The sequence below is a fragment of the Rana temporaria genome, chromosome 1, assembly GCF_905171775.1.
Source record: "Rana temporaria chromosome 1, aRanTem1.1, whole genome shotgun sequence".
NCBI lineage: Eukaryota > Metazoa > Chordata > Amphibia > Anura > Ranidae > Rana > Rana temporaria.
In genome coordinates, this window is record NC_053489.1 from 58,162,789 (window position 1) to 58,182,930 (window position 20,142).

Below are 20,142 nucleotides of genomic sequence, written 5' to 3' on the forward strand. Positions count from 1 at the left end.
AAACCTAACTAATTTTAAACCTGCTCTCAGCCACATTCGAAGCCTGATCTAGCTAGCCCTGTGAAAAAAAGATCTCTATACTTACCTGTTCTGCAGCCGCTCCGGTCCAGTCTCCAGCAGCGTCCTTTGTGTGCAGGAGAAACGGTTGGGAAATGCCTGGGAAGTGATGTCACCCATAGACTTACTATGGGGCTTCTGTTATCCCCTACCTCTCCATGCCTAGACACTGAAGCTGGCACTGACAGCTCAGCATGGGATCGAAACGGAGTGGCTGCAGAATAGGTAAGTATAGCGATTTTCTCTTTACAGGGCTAGATAGATTAGGCTTTGAATGTGACTGAGAGTAGGTTTTCGAGTTAGGTGTAGCCTTTACTTCCACTTTAAGGCCTGCACTTATTAAAGTACAGCCAAAATAACATGCCTTGCAGTCAGTAGGATGTATCCCTTGTGCTGATGCCTCTTCTGTTAGATTAAAACCACCTCCATCCATGTCATGTCCCCCCCAATGTCACGATTGTATGTTTTTTGGGGGGTTAATGGAACTGTGGGAGCTGTCACAGGCTGTCTATGTCTATGCTGACTATGTCCCCCCTTTCTGCCCAGCTTCTCCATTCATACAATGCAGCACTTTAGTTTCTATAAATAAAATATGATCTATTAATAAAGGAAAGGCAGATGATTGAAAGATCTGACCCCTCCATTCTTAGATAAAAAACTGTTTTTGTAATTTTATAAGTGATGTTAAGGGAAGTAATAAAAATTGTTTCTCTCTTTAGGAACAAGGAAAAGAAAAATAATTATGTTGGGAATAGTCTGAAGGGGTGAGGGAGGTTTGGAATTAAATGTTGGTATTGCCAGGAAATGCACTTTAAATAACAAAAAATAGTACAAGTTTGCTCCTTATTTTTTCCTTCACTAGCTACGCCGAGCAAGGAGGAGACAAAATGAAATAATGGCTCGAATTCAGGCTGCAATTGTGCAGATTCCCAAACCTCCACTAAACCGAACATTAAGAGCCATAGAAGCACAGAAGATCCTCAGAAAGAAGAAAGAAGCAGAGGTATATTTATTATCATTCAAATTAATGTTTAGGTGTTAAAATGTGTGGAAGCTGCAAGTCATTACAGTGTTCTCCTCTACTGCAGTGATAGCAGAGGTCTTCCAGGTCCAGTGCCAAGAGGCTGCCCTTCCTTGCCTCTCCAACTCATCAGATCAGAAAACACCTTGTATTCATTGGGAAAAAATACTAGGTGTTCTGTGAATGGTGGCAGTGCCAAGCAAATGACCCCCTGTGGTTACTTTGCACAATGCCATCCGCTTATCAATGGACTTGTAGGACTGCTGCCATTACTGTAGTAACAGCAACTAGTAGTCTAGTTCAGTAGTACTGTTGTATCCTGATTTGCCACAAAGTCTAAGGCCAGTTTCATATATTTGTATTGCAATACCACACACATTAGTGGGCATTGTTTGGTGCAATAGAAAAAAAGCAGGTGCATATTTAGGGCCAGATTCACGTAGATTCCGGCGTAGCAAAAGCTATTTACACTATGCCGCCGCAACTTAGTGGAGCAAGTGCCGTATTCTCAAAGCACTTGCTCCGTAATTTGCGGCGGCGTGGTGTAAATGGCCCGGCGTACCCCCGCGTAATTCAAAGGGGGCGGCTTGTATTTAAACTTAGCGCGTCCCCGTGCCGAACGAACTGCGCATGCGCCGGCCTTAAACGTAGCCCAGTGCGCATGCTCCGTAGTACGCCGCAAATACATTGGTTTAGACGTGAACGTAATTAACGCACAGCCCTATTCGCGACGAGTTACGTAAACGACGTAAACGACGGAAAAACCTGACGCTGTCCCGACAGCCATACTTAACATGGCATACGGCGGACCGACGTAAGGTTACCCCTCATATAGCAGGGGTAACCTTACGCTTACAGAAACGACGTAAACTACGGCGAAGCGGCGCAAAACCGTTCGGGAATCGGCGTATCGGCTCATTTGCATATGCAAGGCTGAAATCGTCTGTGACAGGTATCCTTTCCAACTTCCGGGAGTCTGGGCCGCGGCCCGTGACGTCAGCGGGGAGCTCTCTCCTTCCTCCCCCAAGCCACCGGACCAGTAGGAGAGAGGAGCAGGCCACACGCATGCACAGTAGGGTTCACAGCGTGAAGCCAAAAGGTTACATTGGCGGGTACCCTTACCCGCAATGGCGGTGGGGCAGCACCCAACAGCTGATGGTCAACGGGTGCTGATATTGTTAGACTCCAGAACAGGTAAGTGTCCATTTTTTAAAAGCCAGCAGCTGCAGTATGTGTAGCTGCTGGTTATTAATAATTTTTTTTGGGGGCGGAACACCACTTTAACCAAGGATGAGTGAAGCATGGATAAAAGAATCTGAAAATAATGTAGCTATAACATCATATAAAAATGTTATTTTCAATGCAGCATCACACCCTTTTAGATTTAGATCCTTATATGTAAATCCTGCCTTTTTTAATTCTGTGATCTACCTAATTATTTTATTATATGTATAATGGTATGAACACAAGATGGAGCCATAAAACAGCACAAGCTCTTTTCTTTATTTTTTTTAGGAGGTTTACCAAGAACTGGCAAGATTTGAAAAATCAGCGAAGAAAGATGCTCTGATTAACAGCATTACACCAAATGGAAGGTATGTCTGGATGTTGTGCTGTTCTACTGTCAACAGTTTCTAGCAATCTTGATCTAGACCAACCTTTTAGAACCCTGGGGTGCCTTCAGGTTTCTTCAGGGGGGCCTTCTCAAAATGCCTACAATTCCTCAAAAATCAGCTGGTGGATCAAGCCTGCCTTTAAGTTAGATAAAGCCACATGTTTTCATTATGCACCATTACAACCTTCTAGCCCCCGGCGTCCTAACAACCAACTACGTAATTGGTTGACATGGAAAAAGTTGGGCGCCTGCAGTGCACTTCCCTCCCCTGCCCCCCTCTCTGTCAGCATTGGGTTCACATTAGCTGAATAAGGGAGGGAAACTGAGAGAGAAGAGAAACATTGGAGCACTAGTCAGTACCAGTGTGCAAAGGTGTATTTGCTTTGGAAGAATAAATCATCTCCAACGTTGGGTGTGCCACATGTGTGAATGTTCCTACATTATGTAAAACCATTAGTTTAGTTTTTTTTTTATTTTATAGTGGGGTGCCCCAAGATCGTGCATGATTTTAAAGGGTGCCTTGATCGAAAAAAGGTTGAGAAACACTTATCTAGACTGACAGGCTGGCTCTTTTTTATAAGTTCTGATGTGTCTAAAAAGTAAATGTGAGCTGGTCTGAGATTGGGTTTTACTCAGTATTAATCAGTAATAACAGAATTTGCAGCAGTGTATAGCAACATTTTGTACTAGTATATAAACATGACGCTCAATTTATCAGCGTTTTTTTATGTAAAGCCGGCCATACATGATTAATTTTTTTATTCAACCAGATGAAAAAAAATGAGTTGATTTCCCCAACCACACAACAGGCTCTCCAACAGAGTTTGAGATGAGTGTACTTACTGGCTCTCCAGCAGTTTGAAATGCGTGTACTCACTGGCTCTCCAACATGGTTTGAGATGTGTGTACTCACTGGCTCTCCAGCAGAATTTGAGATGCGTGTACTCACTGGCTCTCCAACATAGTTTGAGATGCGTGTACTCAATGGCTCTCCAGCAGAGTTTGAGATGAGTGTACTCACTGGCTCTCCAGCAGAGTTTGAGATGAGTGTACTCACTGGCTCTCCAGCAGAGTTTGAGATGCGTGTACTCACTGGCTCTCCAACAGATTTTGAGATGCGTGTACTCACTGGCTCTCCAACAGAGTTTGAGATGAGTGTACTCACTGGCTCTCCAACAGAGTTTGAGATGAGTGTACTCACTGGCTCTCCAACAGAGTTTGAGATGAGTGTACTCACTGGCTCTCCAGCAGAGTTTGAGATGAGTGTACTCACTGGCTCTCCAACAGAGTTTGAGATGAGTGTACTCAATGGCTCTCCAACAGAGTTTGAGATGAGTGTACTCAATGGCTCTCCAACAGAGTTTGAGATGAGTGTACTCACTGGCTCTCCAGCAGAGTTTGAGATGAGTGTACTCACTGGCTCTCCAACAGAGTTTGGATGAGTGTACTCAATGGCTCTCCAACAGAGTTTGAGATGAGTGTACTCAATGGCTCTCCAACAGAGTTTGAGATGAGTGTACTCACTGGCTCTCCAACAGAGTTTGAGATGAGTGTACTCACTGGCTCTCCAACAGAGTTTGAGAGGAGTGTACTTACTGGCTCTCCAGCAGAGTTTGAGATGAGTGTACTCACTGGCTCTCCAGCAGAGTTTGAGATGAGTGTACTCACTGGCTCTCCAACAGAGTTTGAGATGAGTGTACTCACTGGCTCTCCAGCAGCGTTTGAGATGAGTGTAACTCACTGGCTCTCCAATAGAGTTTGAGATGAGTGTACTCACTGGCTCTCCAGCAGAGTTTGAGATGAGTGTACTCACTGGCTCTCCAGCAGAGTTTGAGATGAGTGTACTCACTGGCTCTCCAACAGAGTTTGAGATGAGTGTACTCACTGGCTCTCCAACAGAGTTTGAGAGGAGTGTACTTACTGGCTCTCCAGCAGAGTTTGAGATGAGTGTACTCACTGGCTCTCCAGCAGAGTTTGAGATGAGTGTACTCACTGGCTCTCCAACAGAGTTTGAGATGAGTGTACTCACTGGCTCTCCAGCAGAGTTTGAGATGAGTGTAACTCACTGGCTCTCCAACAGAGTTTGAGATGAGTGTACTCACTGGCTCTCCAGCAGAGTTTGAGATGAGTGTACTCACTGGCCCTCCAGCAGAGTTTGAGATGAGTGTACTCACTGGCTCTCCAACAGAGTTTGAGATGAGTGTACTCACTGGCTCTCCAGCAGAGTTTGAGATGAGTGTACTCAATGGCTCTCCAGCAGAGTTTGAGATGAGTGCACTCACTGGCTCTCCAACAGAGTTTGAGATGAGTGTAACTCACTGGCTTTCCAGCAGAGTTTGAGATGAGTGTACTCAATGGCTCTCCAGCATAGTTTGAGATGAGTGTATTAACTGGCTCTCCAGCAGAGTTTGAGATGAGTGTACTCACTGGCTCTCCAGCAGAGTTTGAGATGAGTGTAACTCACTGGCTCTCCAACAGAGTTTGAAATGAGTGTACTCACTGGCTCTCCAGCAGAGTTTGAGATGAGTGTAACTCACTGGCTCTCCAACAGAGTTTGACATAAGTGTAACTCACTGGCTCTCCAGCAGAGTTTGAGATGAGTGTACTCACTGGCTCTCCAACAGAGTTTGAGATGCGTGTACTCAATGGCTCTCCAGCAGAGTTTGAGATGAGTGTACTCACTGGCTCTCCAGCAGAGTTTGAGATGAGTGTACTCAATGGCTCTCCAGCAGAGTTTGAGTTGAGTGTACTCACTGGCTCTCCAACAGAGTTTGAGATAAGTGTAACTCACTGGCTCTCCAGCAGAGTTTGAGATGAGTGTACTCACTGGCTCTCCAGCAGAGTTTGAGTTGAGTGTACTCACTGGCTCTCCAACAGAGTTTGAGATAAGTGTAACTCACTGGCTCTCCAGCAGAGTTTGAGATGAGTGTACTCACTGGCTCTCCAGCAGAGTTTGAGATGAGTGTACTCAATGGCTCTCCAGCAGAGTTTGAGATGCGTGTAACTCACTGGCTCTCCAGCAAAGTTTGAGATGAGTGTATTTAATGGCTCTCCAGCAAAGTTTGAGATGCGTGTACTCAATGGCTCTCCAGCAAAGTTTGAGATTGTGGAAACTGGAAGTGAAGATCACAGACATACAATGAAAATCATGCTGGTAAAGAAGGCCAGTAAAAACACAAAGCTGATACAGTTCAAGGCCACTCTTGCTAGAGGCTGACCGTCCAACCCTGGGAAACACGGTCTCTTCATTAGCTTCCCCACCTTCAGGCCAAGCGACTACAGAGACCTCTAATAATGAAAGTGATTGTAAAGTCTAGATTTTTAATTAAAAAAACAATTATGTTATACTTACCTGCTCTGTGCAATGTAATTTCCGTGTAGTAGATAGAAATGTAATTTAGTGCTCTTAATTGAGACATGTGCACACTATAGAGGGATATGGTTTGTTCATATTTCATGTCTGATGCCTAGTACACACGACCGGGATTCCCGACTGGAAAAGGTCCGTCGGAAATCCCGAGAGGAAAACCGAGAACCTGCTCTCAACTTTTCCCCCTGTACAGACGTTCGGTATTCCCGTCGGGAAAACTCAGATGAGAGCTTTTCCTCGGGAATCCCGACCGTGTGTATGCTTCATCAGAGTTTTTCTCCACAGGAAAATACCCAAAAATGGGCGTTTTCCGCCAGAAAAATGTCCTGCGGGAAAAAAGAGAGCAGGTTCTCTTATTTTATCCGGTGGTTTTTGGGCAGTTTTCCCATCTGAAAACCTGCGAGGAGCATACACACGGCCGGGATTCCCAGCCAAGAGCTCTCCTCGCAGTTTTCCCGTCGGGAAACCCAGTTGTGTGTACGGGGCATGAGGTTTACAACCACTTTTAACATCAATTCTTCTCAGTGTCCTTCCACTCATTCCCCACCTATTTTTATTATTTGTTTCTCTTTCCCTTCCCTTTTAACCCAACTTCCTCCTTTTATTTCCATTGTTCCCTATTCTGCTATTTAGTATTACTCCTTCTCCTTCCCTCTCTTTTTTCTAAATGTGGAAAACATCAGATCTTAAGACCTTATCTAGATTTCCCCTTAGTTAAGAGTGTGACATATCAAATATACAACTGTATCTCTGTTCCCATAAGATCCAACAGTGTTGGGTGTATTTGAATTGTGTGATTTACATCTGCCATTTCCTGTGATGATAGCTGACTCTATACCAGTGATGTTGAACCTTGGCACCCCAGATGTTTTGGAACTACATTTCCCATGATGCTCAACTACACTGCAGAGTGCATGAGCATCATGGGAAATGTAGTTCCAAAACATCTGGGGTGCCAAGGTTCAGCATCACTGCTCTATACTGTATGAACCTAGAGAGACTTGATATGATAAAGTTTGGACTGAACATGGTTTTTGCAAACTAATGTAGCATATATATTCCAATCTATACTGCTGTATATTTTGACCTCATTTCCTATAAATAAAGAATTTGAAAAAAGAAATTAAACGGGTCTGCAGCATGTTTGCACAGGAGAGGCAGGGCCCACAGTTGAGGTTTCCAATTCCATTTAGCCACTGCCTCACTCTGTGCTTGTTCTGGGATAATAAGAGATGGTGCAGAGGTGTTCTCTACCTCAGAACTAGCACTGCTTCCAGACAGAGGAAGCATCCATTGCTAAATGGGGGCCTTGCCTCCCCAAAAGTTTCCCTTTTAAGCCCATATCCACTGGAAAAAATAAATAAAAAAAAAGTTACCAAAGCAGTACTCAATCTCTCTATGTGACATGGCTGCACTCCTCTTCCTCTTATGTTCCCAGCTACCCAGGTCCATCGCGATAAGGCAAGCAAACCAAGCAATTGCTTGGGGCCCCGAGCTGGCCTGGGGCCCCCAAGCTGTCTGCCTGCTGCTATATTCACAGCATTGCAGGCGCGCCGCGCACAAGTCTGTCCTTTTGGTAAGATCGCTGCACTGCCCCCACCCCCTGCCTGTCTTATTCACACAAGATGAGAACCTCGGCCACTCTGGACAAAGTGCCAGACTTTTTAAGTTAAGAAGTGGGTGATTGGTTGCTACGCAGCGGGGGGCTGTCCCAGCAATCAATCGCTCACCTTTAACATGAAAAGTCCCGCCCGTTGTCCAGGGCTTCTGTGCTTCTCATCTTGTGTGAATAAGGTAATGCTCTGTGGGGAGGGGGGAGTGCTGTGCTGTTATGAGGACAGGAGTCTACTATCGAGGGGGGTCTGTGATGGGGTGACAAGTCTGTGAGGGGGGGTCAGTCTGTGATGGGGGCACCAGTTTGTAAGGGGGGGCCAGTCTGTGAGGGGGCCAGTCTGTGAGGGGGGGCAGTCTGTTATGGGGGCACCAGTCTGTGATGGGGGGGCCAGTCTGTGATGGATGACACCAGGCCCATCGCTACAAGGCAAGAAAACCAAGCAATTGCTTGGGGCCCCAAGCTGGCCTGGGGCCTCCATGTCCATTTTGCTTGGGGCCCCCAAATTCCTTCAAACGGCCCTGCAGCTACCACTCCTCTTCAAAGTTGTACCCACTTTCTGTGAATCCAGGCTGTCAAAGACATGCCCCCTGGTGGCAAGTCATCCACCTTCCATGGGCTCACAGGATAATACAGAGAACAGCAGCCACATCATGACATAAGTGCCATGCTCTGAATTGTAGAGGACCAACTCCAGATCTCACGTGACTGGACAGAGGACAGCTTCAAAAAATGTAAAAATAAATTCCGGGGGCTTTGCTCCTAGATCAGGGGGGTGCTGGGCTGCTGGCAAAGGGGCCCAATGTGGAGATGGGCTTTAAAGAGGGACTATATATATTAACTGAAACAAGTATCCAGGTTGTAAAATATTAAACTTTCTTTCAGGAGTCCAACATTGCAAAGAATAAAGTCAAATGGCAGCATTGGCAGTGGTGTCGTCAAACTAGAATCTAATGATGATTATGTAAAAAAAATCCAGAAAAGGCTTGAAGAGGATACCATGGCACGTGAGCAGCGGGAGAAAAGAAGGCGCAGAGTCCTAATAGAGCAGCTTGGCGCTCATGGGGCACAGGAGGTAATAACATGTTATATTACAACTGCAACAAGAGTCCTTATTCAGTGAGATGCATCGGAATAGAGACCCACAATGACCATCGTGTCTGTAGCAAGTAAATTAGAATTGTAAACAGACAGCTAAGACTCCGCAGGGGTGTTAAACTGGTGGCCCTCCAGCTGTTGCAGAACTACAAGTCCCATCATGCCTCTGCCTGTGGGAGTCATGATTGTAACTGTCAGCCTTGCAATGCCTCATGGGACTTGTAGTTCCGCAACAGCCGGAGGGCCGCCAGTTTGACGCCTGTGGCTAAGCGCATACGCGCTCAGGACATGTGTTAGGCTCCATTCTCTCCTAGGCAGACAAATTCACAAAGTTTTGTCGCCGCAAATCGCGGTACAAATAGCAGCGTTTTGTACCGTGATTTGCGGCGACAAAACGCCGGTATTGTCCGCCTAGATGTGCCCCAGATTGACCCCCTCTATGGAGATGGTTCCCATCTCCTAGCCGAACGCCGAAAGCCGCCTGAAAAAAAGGTCCGGGACCTTTTTTCAGGCGGCAGGCGTCCGGCGTTCAGCGTGGAGATGTGAACCATCTCCATAGAGGGACATGTGTTTTCATCCCTCTGGCGGCAGCGGCGTAGCACTACAGGCGTAAAAACGCCTAGGTGTGAATGGGGGCTTAATCAGCCATTACAACTCGGTCCAGAGCCCCCTTGAAACGTCTTCACATCCATGTAGCTAAGAATAAGCACGTCCCCCACACACAAAACACTATGGAGTTTCTGCTGTCCGAGTGCCGAAAAAGTTCCCCCAGCGGATAAGGACCCCCATGTACTGCGCAGGCGTCAACTGAGCCTGCGAAAATAGCCAAACATGTAGAGCTGAGAGTCATCCATAGACGGTGCCTGCGCACACCAAGTTGTACTGCCGAGGCGGTGGTGCTACACTTCTGACATCCAGGCTCATTCCTTAGCATCCCCGTGGACATGGAGCATGTTAAAAAAGAGCCAGGAGGCCGACTGTCCACTTACAGCGAGGTTCACATCGCCCTGGACCTGTTGCAATAACTATTTACATCAACATTGTAGAAGCTCCCACCCCTTGCAAAGTAGCACTAGCATCGAGAGCGTGCATAGTCATTGCGTAGGCGCCGTCTAGAGCTGACTCTCAGCTCTACATGTTCGGCTATTTTCGGAGCTCAGTTCACGCCTGCGCAGTACAGGGGGGTCCTTATCCGCCGGGGGGAACTTATTTATCAGAACACCTGCTCTGGTGCTGCCATGTTGTGTGTGTGTGTGTGGGAAAGGAATGGGGGGGATGTGTTTCTATTGTGGCGGAACCACTTGGCACTCCAATTAGGTGCTTCCACCAAACAGCGCCTCCTGCCCTCCAAATCATTCCAGCGGACCGGGAGCTAATACCAGTCATTTTACCACAATCATCGTACACAGACAAGGTGTTGAGGCAAACTCCAAAGGAATGAGCGTTTATTTAACAGAACTACAAGTTTTTATTCACTTCAAAAGTAGGTCGGTCACCACATGAACAATAAAACCAAATATTACCCAAAACATCACACAGTGGTTTAGATAACGAGGTAGAGCTGACACAAGGCTAATCCCATCATAGAAACCTCCAAGAATAAGTCAGATTAGTCAACAAACAGAAATGATAGGTGAATGGGAATTCACACCTAGACAATGCTTTGATTAATTTTGAATCCCAGACTGTCCAGCACCAGTATTCAAGAAGACCCAGGGCTGTCCAAATCTCATTAAAAGAGAAGTTTTTTTTTTTATTCATACTTACCTAGGTAGATGCAGCACCAGACTGATGCTGCATCTGTCCCCCGGCGTCTCTGTACTGAGAACCAAGCCACCGAACACCGCCGATGGCTCGGTTCTCTCCCCTCCTCGAGCGGAGAGATGCTGCCAGTCAGTAAGCATTTCTCCTGCTCTGATCCTCCACGCTCATTGGAGTGATGAGCTGTGGAGGGGCGGGGAGCAGCCATCTTAGCAGATCCAGACTTCGGAAGTCGGGATGACACGCTGCCTCGACTGAAAACTAATTGCACTCCTGTGACCCAGAGGAGAAGCCCAGCCTAAAAAGCCTTTTCTCCTTTAACCAGCTTTCTTTTCACATACATCTGCTTACTGAGTTTCAAGTTGGCAGAGAGCATCATGGCTTCCTTGACTGTTAAATGTAAAAGTGTCCTTTTGCATTATATAACAGGACATCTTCCTAAATGCTTGTAGCTCCCTCAAATGCCAGAGACTATAGTCAGTGGATTGGAGGCTTGCCCCTAGTTCTCCCCAAAAGCATCTGTCCTGTATAGGTCTGTCACATCTATGTCTATGCAAAACATTGGCTTTGACTGATTCATTATTTGCAGAATCATTTTAGGCGTGCATTTAGTGGAAGTGAAGACTTTGACAATCAAATATTTTTTTTTTTGTAATCCAGTGGTTCCCAGCCTCAGTCCTTTAGTACCCCCAACAAGTTATGTTTTGGGAATTCCCCTTTTTATAGGAATACAGATCCTCCTCCTCCTTCCAGTCCCGCCCACACTATCCTGGTGTTCTGTATCTGAAGAGAGGGGATGTGTGGGTGGGAAATATGAAAATCAGCAGCATTCCTGGCTGTGTGTGAATGATGCCTGAGATTCTAGCCTGGACCGTGGACAGACTGCAGTACACTGTAATCACTGAACTGCATTATCTCCATCCCTTCTCTCCCCCATCTGTCTCCCCCCCCTCTCCTGTTCATTCAAGACATTTACAATTTACTTTCACTTTCAGTTAGGCAGATAATATACGGTGCACAGATTGCAGGAAAGAAACTTGCATGATTCCCGCATCAACACAGACATTGCTGACAGGGGAATATCCCTCCTGCCCAGCAATTGTATTCTCCCGACATACAGTGGCTGTAGCAACCACTAGTGATAATCATAAGAGAATCTGCTCACTAATGGTTCAAATCTCAGCCAGTTCCTGCTGAACCACCTGAGATTTAAACTGTCTATGGCTAATCTTAGCTCTCAGGCAACCCATACATTGATCATTTTTTTCATTCAACTATTAGGTTGAATGAAAAAAAAAAAAGAATGATCCAATTCCCCCCATCTACACATTATAGGTGGATGGGGGAATGCTCCCAGTGTGGACCAGTGTTGGAACAATCATCGTTGCTGTCCTGTCCCGTCTATTCACAGCGATGGTATCTGTCTCCATGGCAGCAGCACATTGGAACCCAGTGCTGGTTACTTTATGGGGCTGATGTACAGGAGGGCCAGCACAATTTGTTGTTAGAGATGGGCTGGGCATGTTCAAAATTCCACATGCCAGAGTTTGCCAGGAACCCCACACTGCACAGCACTAATCACAGGCAGTGAGACATTTCCCGGTAGGCAGCTGCACAGATCAGGAAATGTCTCATTGGCTGTGATTAGCACTGTGGAGTGTCGGCTTCCTGGTGGGATCGGGCAGTGGAGCCTTCTCTCACATGCTGATCAGGATGCAATCCAGGTGATGCTCCTAGTCAAATCCTAATGTTAAATATCAGTGATTTTATTGATAAAAGCCCACACTTTACAGGCATAGAGCCCACATGGCTGCTGAACATACGGTTGATTATATATATGTGTTTGTACTTTTGATGCTAATTAATACTGTGTTTATTAGATCTGACTGGGAGCATCACCTGGATCACATCCCGATCAGCATGTCAACAGAGAAGGTTATACAGCATTACTGCTGCTAGGTGACCATCTGGCTCTCTATAACCAATAGTGCCAGCCTTCCCCTGCATGCACCCATAATGTCACCAGCACTAGGTCCTAATAGACTGCCGCTGCTGCCAAGGAGACAGATGCCAGACCAGTGCTGTCAATAGCAGAGACAGGACAACTGGGGAACCCCACAGTGGCAGAACACCAGGGCCCGGTGGCAAGACAACCTTTGCAACCCTGATAGTTCTCCCACTGCTTTGGACACTTATATTTTCTTGGTGTGCTGGTGACATATATCTCTTGTTTTCTGCCACCCTGGGGGGCCCCAGTATAGTAGGAAGGGAACTCACTGCAGAACATGTGAAAGGCCCCATTGTGGGATCATAGTAAAGGGCCCCAGGATATATTATATATATATATATATATATATATATATATATAATATATATATATATATTTTTTTTTAACATTTTATCGTTGGCCCCCCTACTTTTGTCCTTGTCCCCCCATGTGCCCCCCCTAAATACGAAAGCTGGAGACGCCACTGGGCACTGCATCTGTAACAATGATGCCCATAGAGTACATCTTAAATGTGATGCTTTCAAATTAAACTAAAATCGAAATCATTAGATAAACGAATTTCAAGGTTTATATCTCACACCAGCATTGCTGTTAGGGATGTTACAACACTGTATCTATAGCGCATTGTATTCTATTGTAATGCAATACCGTATCAAATAAGCACAATGCTACCAGAGTAATCATGATATGGTCCTTTTTACAGGAAGCATTTCGGGAGGAACAGCTTATAAACCGTTTGATGAGACAATCTCAGCAGGAGCGCAGAATCGCCATCCAGCTAATGCACAATCGCCATGAGAAGGAAATCATAAGGCAGAACCGAATCTTCAGAGAGAAGCAGTATCAGGAACACCGTGAGAAGGAGTTCCAGGAGGCACTTGAAAGAGAAGCGGTATGAAAGTGACCTTCGTTAGCCTAAATTTTATGAGGACGAACCTGCCTAGCCATATGCAATAATCGCTTTCAGATAGTCAAAATGTCCCATTGATCTTGGGGGAGGGGGTGTTGTTACAAAGAGTGTAGTGACCATGAATGAGAAGGTACAATAAAGCATCAGAGTGTGCCCATTGTATAGAGACTTTGTCACTTTGATTGGTACCACAATGTGACCCGTGCACTTTGCTTTCCACTTTTGGAGAGATTCAGATAGGTTAGTGGATCTTTAGATTTACATTACGCCGCCGCAATTTTTTGAGGCAAGTGCTTTATTCAGAAAGCACTTGCCTCTAAAGTTGCGGCGGCGTATCGTAAATCCCCCGGCGGAATTCAAATTCCGCGGCTAGGTGGCATGTACTATTTAAATCAGGTGCGTCCCCGCGCCGATCCAACAGCGCATGCGCCGTCCGCAAATTTTCCCAGTGTGCATTGCTCCAAATGACGTCGCAAGGACGTCATTAGTTTCGACGTTAACGTAAATTACGTCCGGCCGTATTCGCGAACGACTTACGCAAACAACGGATAAAATTCAAAACTCAGCGCGGGAACGACGGCCATACTTAACATAGGATACGCCGCACTTACCCCTGCTATAGCAAATATGGGAGCAGTCCAATAAATTGTGCACCACACTGCCCCCTAGCTTAGCTGGCAACGCAGAGTGGCCGGAGCAGTAAATCGCCTCTGCCGCTCTGCATTGCAATGTGAATTGGCAGAGATGGCCAATGACATAAATTAGATAGTTCTGAGATTATTCATAATATAATGGCAGATGCATAGCTAACAACTATCCCTGATTTCGAGGGACTGTCCCTGATTTGGAGCAATGTCCCTCTGTCCCTCATTCCTCCTCATTTGTCCCTCATTTCGGCCTGATCTGCATAGATGTGTATAAATGTGTATAATGAACTTTTTATCTATCAAAAAGTGTTTTCCAGCACTAAAACCTTAATCTGATTTCTAAATTGCTACATTTGTAAATTCCAAAAGCCAATATAAAAGAATAGTAGTAGTAAAAAAAGCACTTGTGGGTTTAACCAATCTTCTTTTTTTGTACAATTCTCCTTTAAGGGGGCGCGTGGAAGGGGTGTGTCCTATGCCTGCATACTTTTGGTGATAGGTGTCCCTCATTCCCATTTAATTTTGGGAGGTATGGAGATGCATTTGACCTCCATCAAGCGGGTTTTGTATTCCCATAGATTTATATGGGAATTCAAAAAAACTGCTTGTAGCAATCAAAGGCCCATTTATACCTTGTACACATGATCAGAATTTCCGATGGAAAAAGCGGATATTCTGACCGTGTGTGTTCCCCATCTGAGTTCATCTGACGGACTTAGAAAGAGAACATTTTCTCATTTTTTCCGATGAAAATAATTTCTATCGGAAATTCCGTTTGTCTGTATGGAACTCCGACAGAGAAAAAAAACACGCATGCTCAGAATCAAGTTGACGCATGCTCAGAAGCATTGAACTTAATTTTCTCAGCTCGTCGTAGTGTTGTACGTCACCGTGTTTTGGACGGTCGGAATTTGGGGTGACAGTGTGTATGCAAGACAGCTTGAATGGAATTCCATCAAAAAAAATCTGTCGGAGTTTATCCCGACAGAAATTCAGATTGTGTGTACAGGGCATAACAGGCACAGTGACCCTCATATCTCTGAGATCTGACAACCAGGGCTGTCTTAATGAGAGGGCACACCTGGGCACTGCCCAGGGGCCCCAGCTGCATGGGAGGCCCCTGCACTTTCCCCAAAGCAGCTGGACCTTGATCCCATGCTGCCCCGAAATTGGGGGCCCCATGATGGTACTGAGAGTGATAGATACACAGGGGAGGCAGTCTGCCTCCTACCTTCTTGATGTCTGTTTACCTGCACTGTCATCATTGTAGGGGGCCCAGAGCATTACTTTGCCCAGGGGCGCATGTTGCTATTAAGACGGCCCTGCTGACAACTACTGGATGAAAACAGCATTGCTACCTGTATGAACACTCATAGGTTGTATCATAGGCGTGCGCACAGGGTGTGCCTGGGCACACCCTAATGACCCTGTGCTGGGCAGATTCCCCCTGCTACTTGGCTGCAGAGAAAGGAACTAGGGAATCTCTGTCCTCAGTCCTTTTCTCTGTCTCAAAAGTGAGACATCAGGGGTCTGTTTAGACCCCTGATATTTCACCCTAGGCCCACATGGGGCTCCTAAAATTTAAAAATAAATAAATAATATTGTAAATATAGTTTAAAAAAATTAAAAAATTGTAAAAAAGTAATAATAAAAAAATAAACTGACACCAGTCTCTGCCCTTTTGACATTGTCCACTGCTCTACCGACACTGTCCATTGCCCTATTACTTTAGGGTGCACACCCTAATGCTATAGGCTGCGCACACATATGGGTTGTATACAACCAGATGTGTAAAACGAATGTTGGCCAATCTAAGCATTCATCCAATATTCTGACAGTGTAGGAAATACCATCCAAGTAATACTGAAAAGAAAAGAGGGTTTAAAGTTCCCATTATCAGTAAAAAAGAAGAAGCAATCGCCATTTCATTCCCTTTGCCCCAGAAAGATAACCGAGAAATCTTTCATCACCTGTTAATCACAATAAGAAATGTACTTTTCTATGGGTAAAGTAAGAATGAACATCTCGGGCAAGCTTGCTGTATGATTGTTGAGTATACCTGTTGCACTGTTACAGGCTTTGCAGCATCAAGCCAAGCTGGATGCCGAGGAACAAATGCGGAAAGTTCAGGAACTACACGACCAGATAGCGGCGGATCGAGCGCAGGCCCGATACAAGAAACACTACGGCATTTGTCAGGAAATAGTGAACCAGATTGTGGATCTAGTGACAAAAACAGGAGAATACCGAGAACTAACTAACAGGTGAGAGCTTTCTCTCAATGAATGTGGGCTTTTTTAACTTTTGGTGTCTTAGATTTATACATTCTCAACTTATGCCTCGTACACACGACCAGTTTTTCCGTCGGGAAAACTGGCATGTCAGCTTTTGGCCGGGAAAACTGTCCGTGTGTATGCTCCATGGCAGTCTTCCCGACAGGAAAACCGTCGGGGATCCCGGCGGGAAAAATTAGAACACGTTCTCTTTTTTCCTGCCGCGATTCCCGCTGATCTTTTTCCCCGCAGTTTTCCTATGGGAAACACTGCGATGGAGCATACACACGGCCGGGTTTCCCGGTCAAAGCTCTAACGGCAGTTTTCCTGCCAGGAAAACCGGCCGCGTGTAGGGGGAAAAAGCTGCCGAGCAGGTTCTCTGGTTTCTCGGTGGTAAAAAGTCAGCCGGGAAACCCGTACGTGTGTACGAGGCATTAGTGTATTTTAATGTAAGTTATAAGAATAATATCAATACACCTAAATGGATTCTAAATGCTGTTTTTTTTTTTATTATTAAAATTATTTTTGTTATTAATAACAAACATGGTATACTTACCTGCACAGTTTCCAACCGCCAGGAAATTTACTGACGGTTTGTAAAAATCGCAGATTTTTTTTACAATTGTCAGTAAATATCAGGGGCTAATAATTTCATCCTGTGCTGACTTTTCAAGTGTAAATCAAGCAAATTATTTTGTTATAGGTATTGTCAGTGTTTCCATATCATGTTCAAATATTCACTGTGTTAGGTTCCAATAGGAGTTCTGTAATTTCTCAGGTTGCCAGTAAAAAAAAAAAAGGGCTCCTGACTTCCTAAGAGCAAATCAACTGAGCCACTTTCTGGGGGGCCTACCCCCTCCCCACACGGGGCCCCAGGCCGATCCCACGACCTTAGAAGACCTTTGTACTGAAGCAGGACCGCTCCCTCACGCGCTCTCCTTGATGCACTCTTTATTAAACACCCCTCCTGGAGACCACCAGATCCCAGCCCTTGCCAAATGGGAAAAAGACCTGAACACTCAATTCTCTCCCCTAAAAAAACAAAACATTCTCAGATTTACCCACAAGTCCTCCATTTGTTCCAAAACGCAGGAAACAAACTATAAGATCCTCATGCGTTGGTATAAGACCCCAGACCTCCTGAATAAAATCTTCCCTACCTCAGACCCCACTTGTTGGAGATGCAGGCAAGACAGAGGCACAATCTTGCATGTTTTTTGGTCCTGTCCCCGGATTGGGGGGTTCTGGAGAGAGGTACGCCGCATAATCCAAAAATTTACGGAGAGTACAGTACCGGATGATCCGGCGTTCTTTCTGCTCCATGCGACAGATATGTCGCCCGGAGCTTACAAGAAATCAATTATCAGACACCTCCTGGACGCAGCAAGAAGATGCGTGCCCCTCCGCTGGAAATCCCCCCATCCGCCGACAACAGCTCTCTGGCTCAAAAAGGTGGACGAGATCAGCTACATGGAGGACCTGATCCTCTCTGGGCAGCAACGACAGGAAACATACACCAAAACATGGCAGATCTGGAATGTGTTTAAATACTCGGAAGAGGGACAGTCCCTTAGAGAGGCGGACTGACTCTGGTTTAGCAGCAAAGTAACAGGAATTAATCTGCCGACCCTGCAAAACTCTTTGTGTAAATTACGCCCCTAGGGGGCGCTTTGGGATGCCCATGCTTGCGCAGCCCCCCCCCTCTTTTCTTTCCCTTCACCTATCTTTCTTTCTTTCCCTGGGTACCCCTGCTACCCTTACATTTCACTTCCTTGAGGAAAATACAGAAAATGGAAGAGGGAGCTGGACCCCCCGGACCCCGGTTTTTAAGTTCCACATACATTTCTGGGCGGCTACGCCCGCTAACTTAGAGAGCCAGAATTAGCATGTCAAAACTACCCCGAGTGATACGCAGGGGAGTTGTAGGGGCTCTCAGTTTGGGAACCTCACTGCCATCTCTGGAAGGCGGGGATCCTACAGAGACCCGCAAGTGAGGCCAGCCAAATGCTACACCTGTGATGTTGTATCTTATGCGGTCTTCCCCTTGTTTGTATTTTGTATTTTGATTTTGTGGACACTGCTGGACCGTATGTATATGTTGTGGTCCGGAACGGACCGGCTCCTCTGTTTGTTCATAAATAAAAAATTTTGAAAAAAAAAAAAAAAAAAGGGCTCCGCCAGTAAATTTTTCATGTTTTGTCAGTAAAAAAGTTGCTGGAGGTTGGCAACTCTGCTTACCTGCTCTGTGCAATGGTTTTGCACAGAGCATCTCTGATCCTTCACTTCTCAGGTCCCCCGTCGGCACTCCTGGCTTCTCCCCTACTGACTGAGTGCCCCTATAGTAAGCCCTATGGGGCACTTGTACATGCTCTCTCTCAAGCCATTTCTGTTTGTCCAAGTGACACAAAGCATGGCTCGGCCCTGCTGCCTGCTTCCCCCTCGCTGGCTGTGATTGACAGCAGCAGGAGCCAATGGCTTCTACTTCTATGTCTGAGCCAATGAGGAGAAAGAGCTCTGCTCTTGTGCACATCAGTGGATCAAAATCAGGCTCAGGTATGTATTTAGGGGAGGCTTTGGGGAAAAGCTGGTTGGAGAAGTTTTTTTTACCCTTAGACCCCTTTCACACTGAGGCGCTTTGCAGGCGCTATAATGCTAAAAAAAAAAAAGAAAAGAGCCGCTCCTTTGAATCCAGTGTGAAAGCCTTTGGGGCTTTCACACTGTAGCGGTGCGCTTTTTCGGCCGCTAGCGGGGCCGAATAACTGCGCAAACATGACGGTAAAGCGCAGCTAAAATAGCAGCGCTTTACCGCCGATGCCACTTGTGCCCCAGTATGAAAGAGGCCTAATGCAGAAAATGTATTACCATAAAAAAAAAAAACTTCTGCCTTTTGAACCACTTTAAATTCTGAAATGTGGTGCAAAAAGTAATAGAAATAATTTTTTAAAACCGTAAATAGCTTTTCTATGAAATGTACTCATGCTTCAACTGCTTACCTTCAACAAGGAATGGATATGACATTGAGCAGAATTGGGTTGGGTTGAGGGACAGCATACTTCCCAACATTTTGAGATGGGAATGAGGGACACCTATTCGAAAAAGTAAGTAGGTATAGGACACACCCTCTGCCACACCCCTTTTAAAGTCAAATTATAAAAAAATAATTATTAGTTAAACTAGGGTTGTCCCGATACCGATACTAGTATCGGTATCGGTACCGATACCAAGCATTTCCCAGAGTACTTGTACTCAGGGAAAATGCTCCGATGCTTCACCCGATACCTGACTGTCCCTGTATCCTCCTCCAGTTCCCCCCTCCGTGCTGCTCTCCCCCTCCGTGCTCTGTGTCCCCCCTCTGTGCTGCTGCTGTCCTCCTCCATTATTATTTCCCCCTCTCCGTGCTGCTGCTGTCCTCCTCCGTTATTCTGTTCTCCCCCTCCGTGCTCCGTGTCCCCCCTCTGTGCTGCTGCTGTCCTCCTCTGTTCTTCTGCACTCTCCCACCACGCTCCGTGTCCCCCCTCCATGCTCCTGCTGTCCTCTGCGTTTTTCTGCTCTTTCCCCCTGCTGTCCTTGTCCCCTCTCCGTGCTGCTGCTCTCCCCCTCTGTGCTCTGTGACACCTTCCATGTCCCCCTTTGAGCTCTGTGTCACCCTCCTTGTCCCCCTTTGAGCTCTGTGTCCCCCTCCATATCCTTCTATGCCCCCTCTGTCAGGATGGAGAGCGGCGGTAGGAGCCGCTAAACCCGGCTCCTACCTTTTCTGAATGAACAGAGTC

General features: G+C 46.1%; 1 protein-coding gene across 1 annotated transcript in view; it reads left to right on the forward strand.

The window, feature by feature from the left end:
* SPEF2 (sperm flagellar 2) overlaps window positions 1-20,142 on the forward strand; it is a 228,979-nt gene that overhangs the window by 42,949 nt on the left and 165,888 nt on the right. Inside the window, exons 5-9 of the mRNA XM_040338283.1 lie at window positions 920-1,060; window positions 2,594-2,673; window positions 8,561-8,750; window positions 13,246-13,434; window positions 16,176-16,363. Of these exons, the coding sequence (XP_040194217.1) occupies window positions 920-1,060; window positions 2,594-2,673; window positions 8,561-8,750; window positions 13,246-13,434; window positions 16,176-16,363 (788 nt within the window). The remainder of the gene's footprint in view (window positions 1-919; window positions 1,061-2,593; window positions 2,674-8,560; window positions 8,751-13,245; window positions 13,435-16,175; window positions 16,364-20,142) is intronic.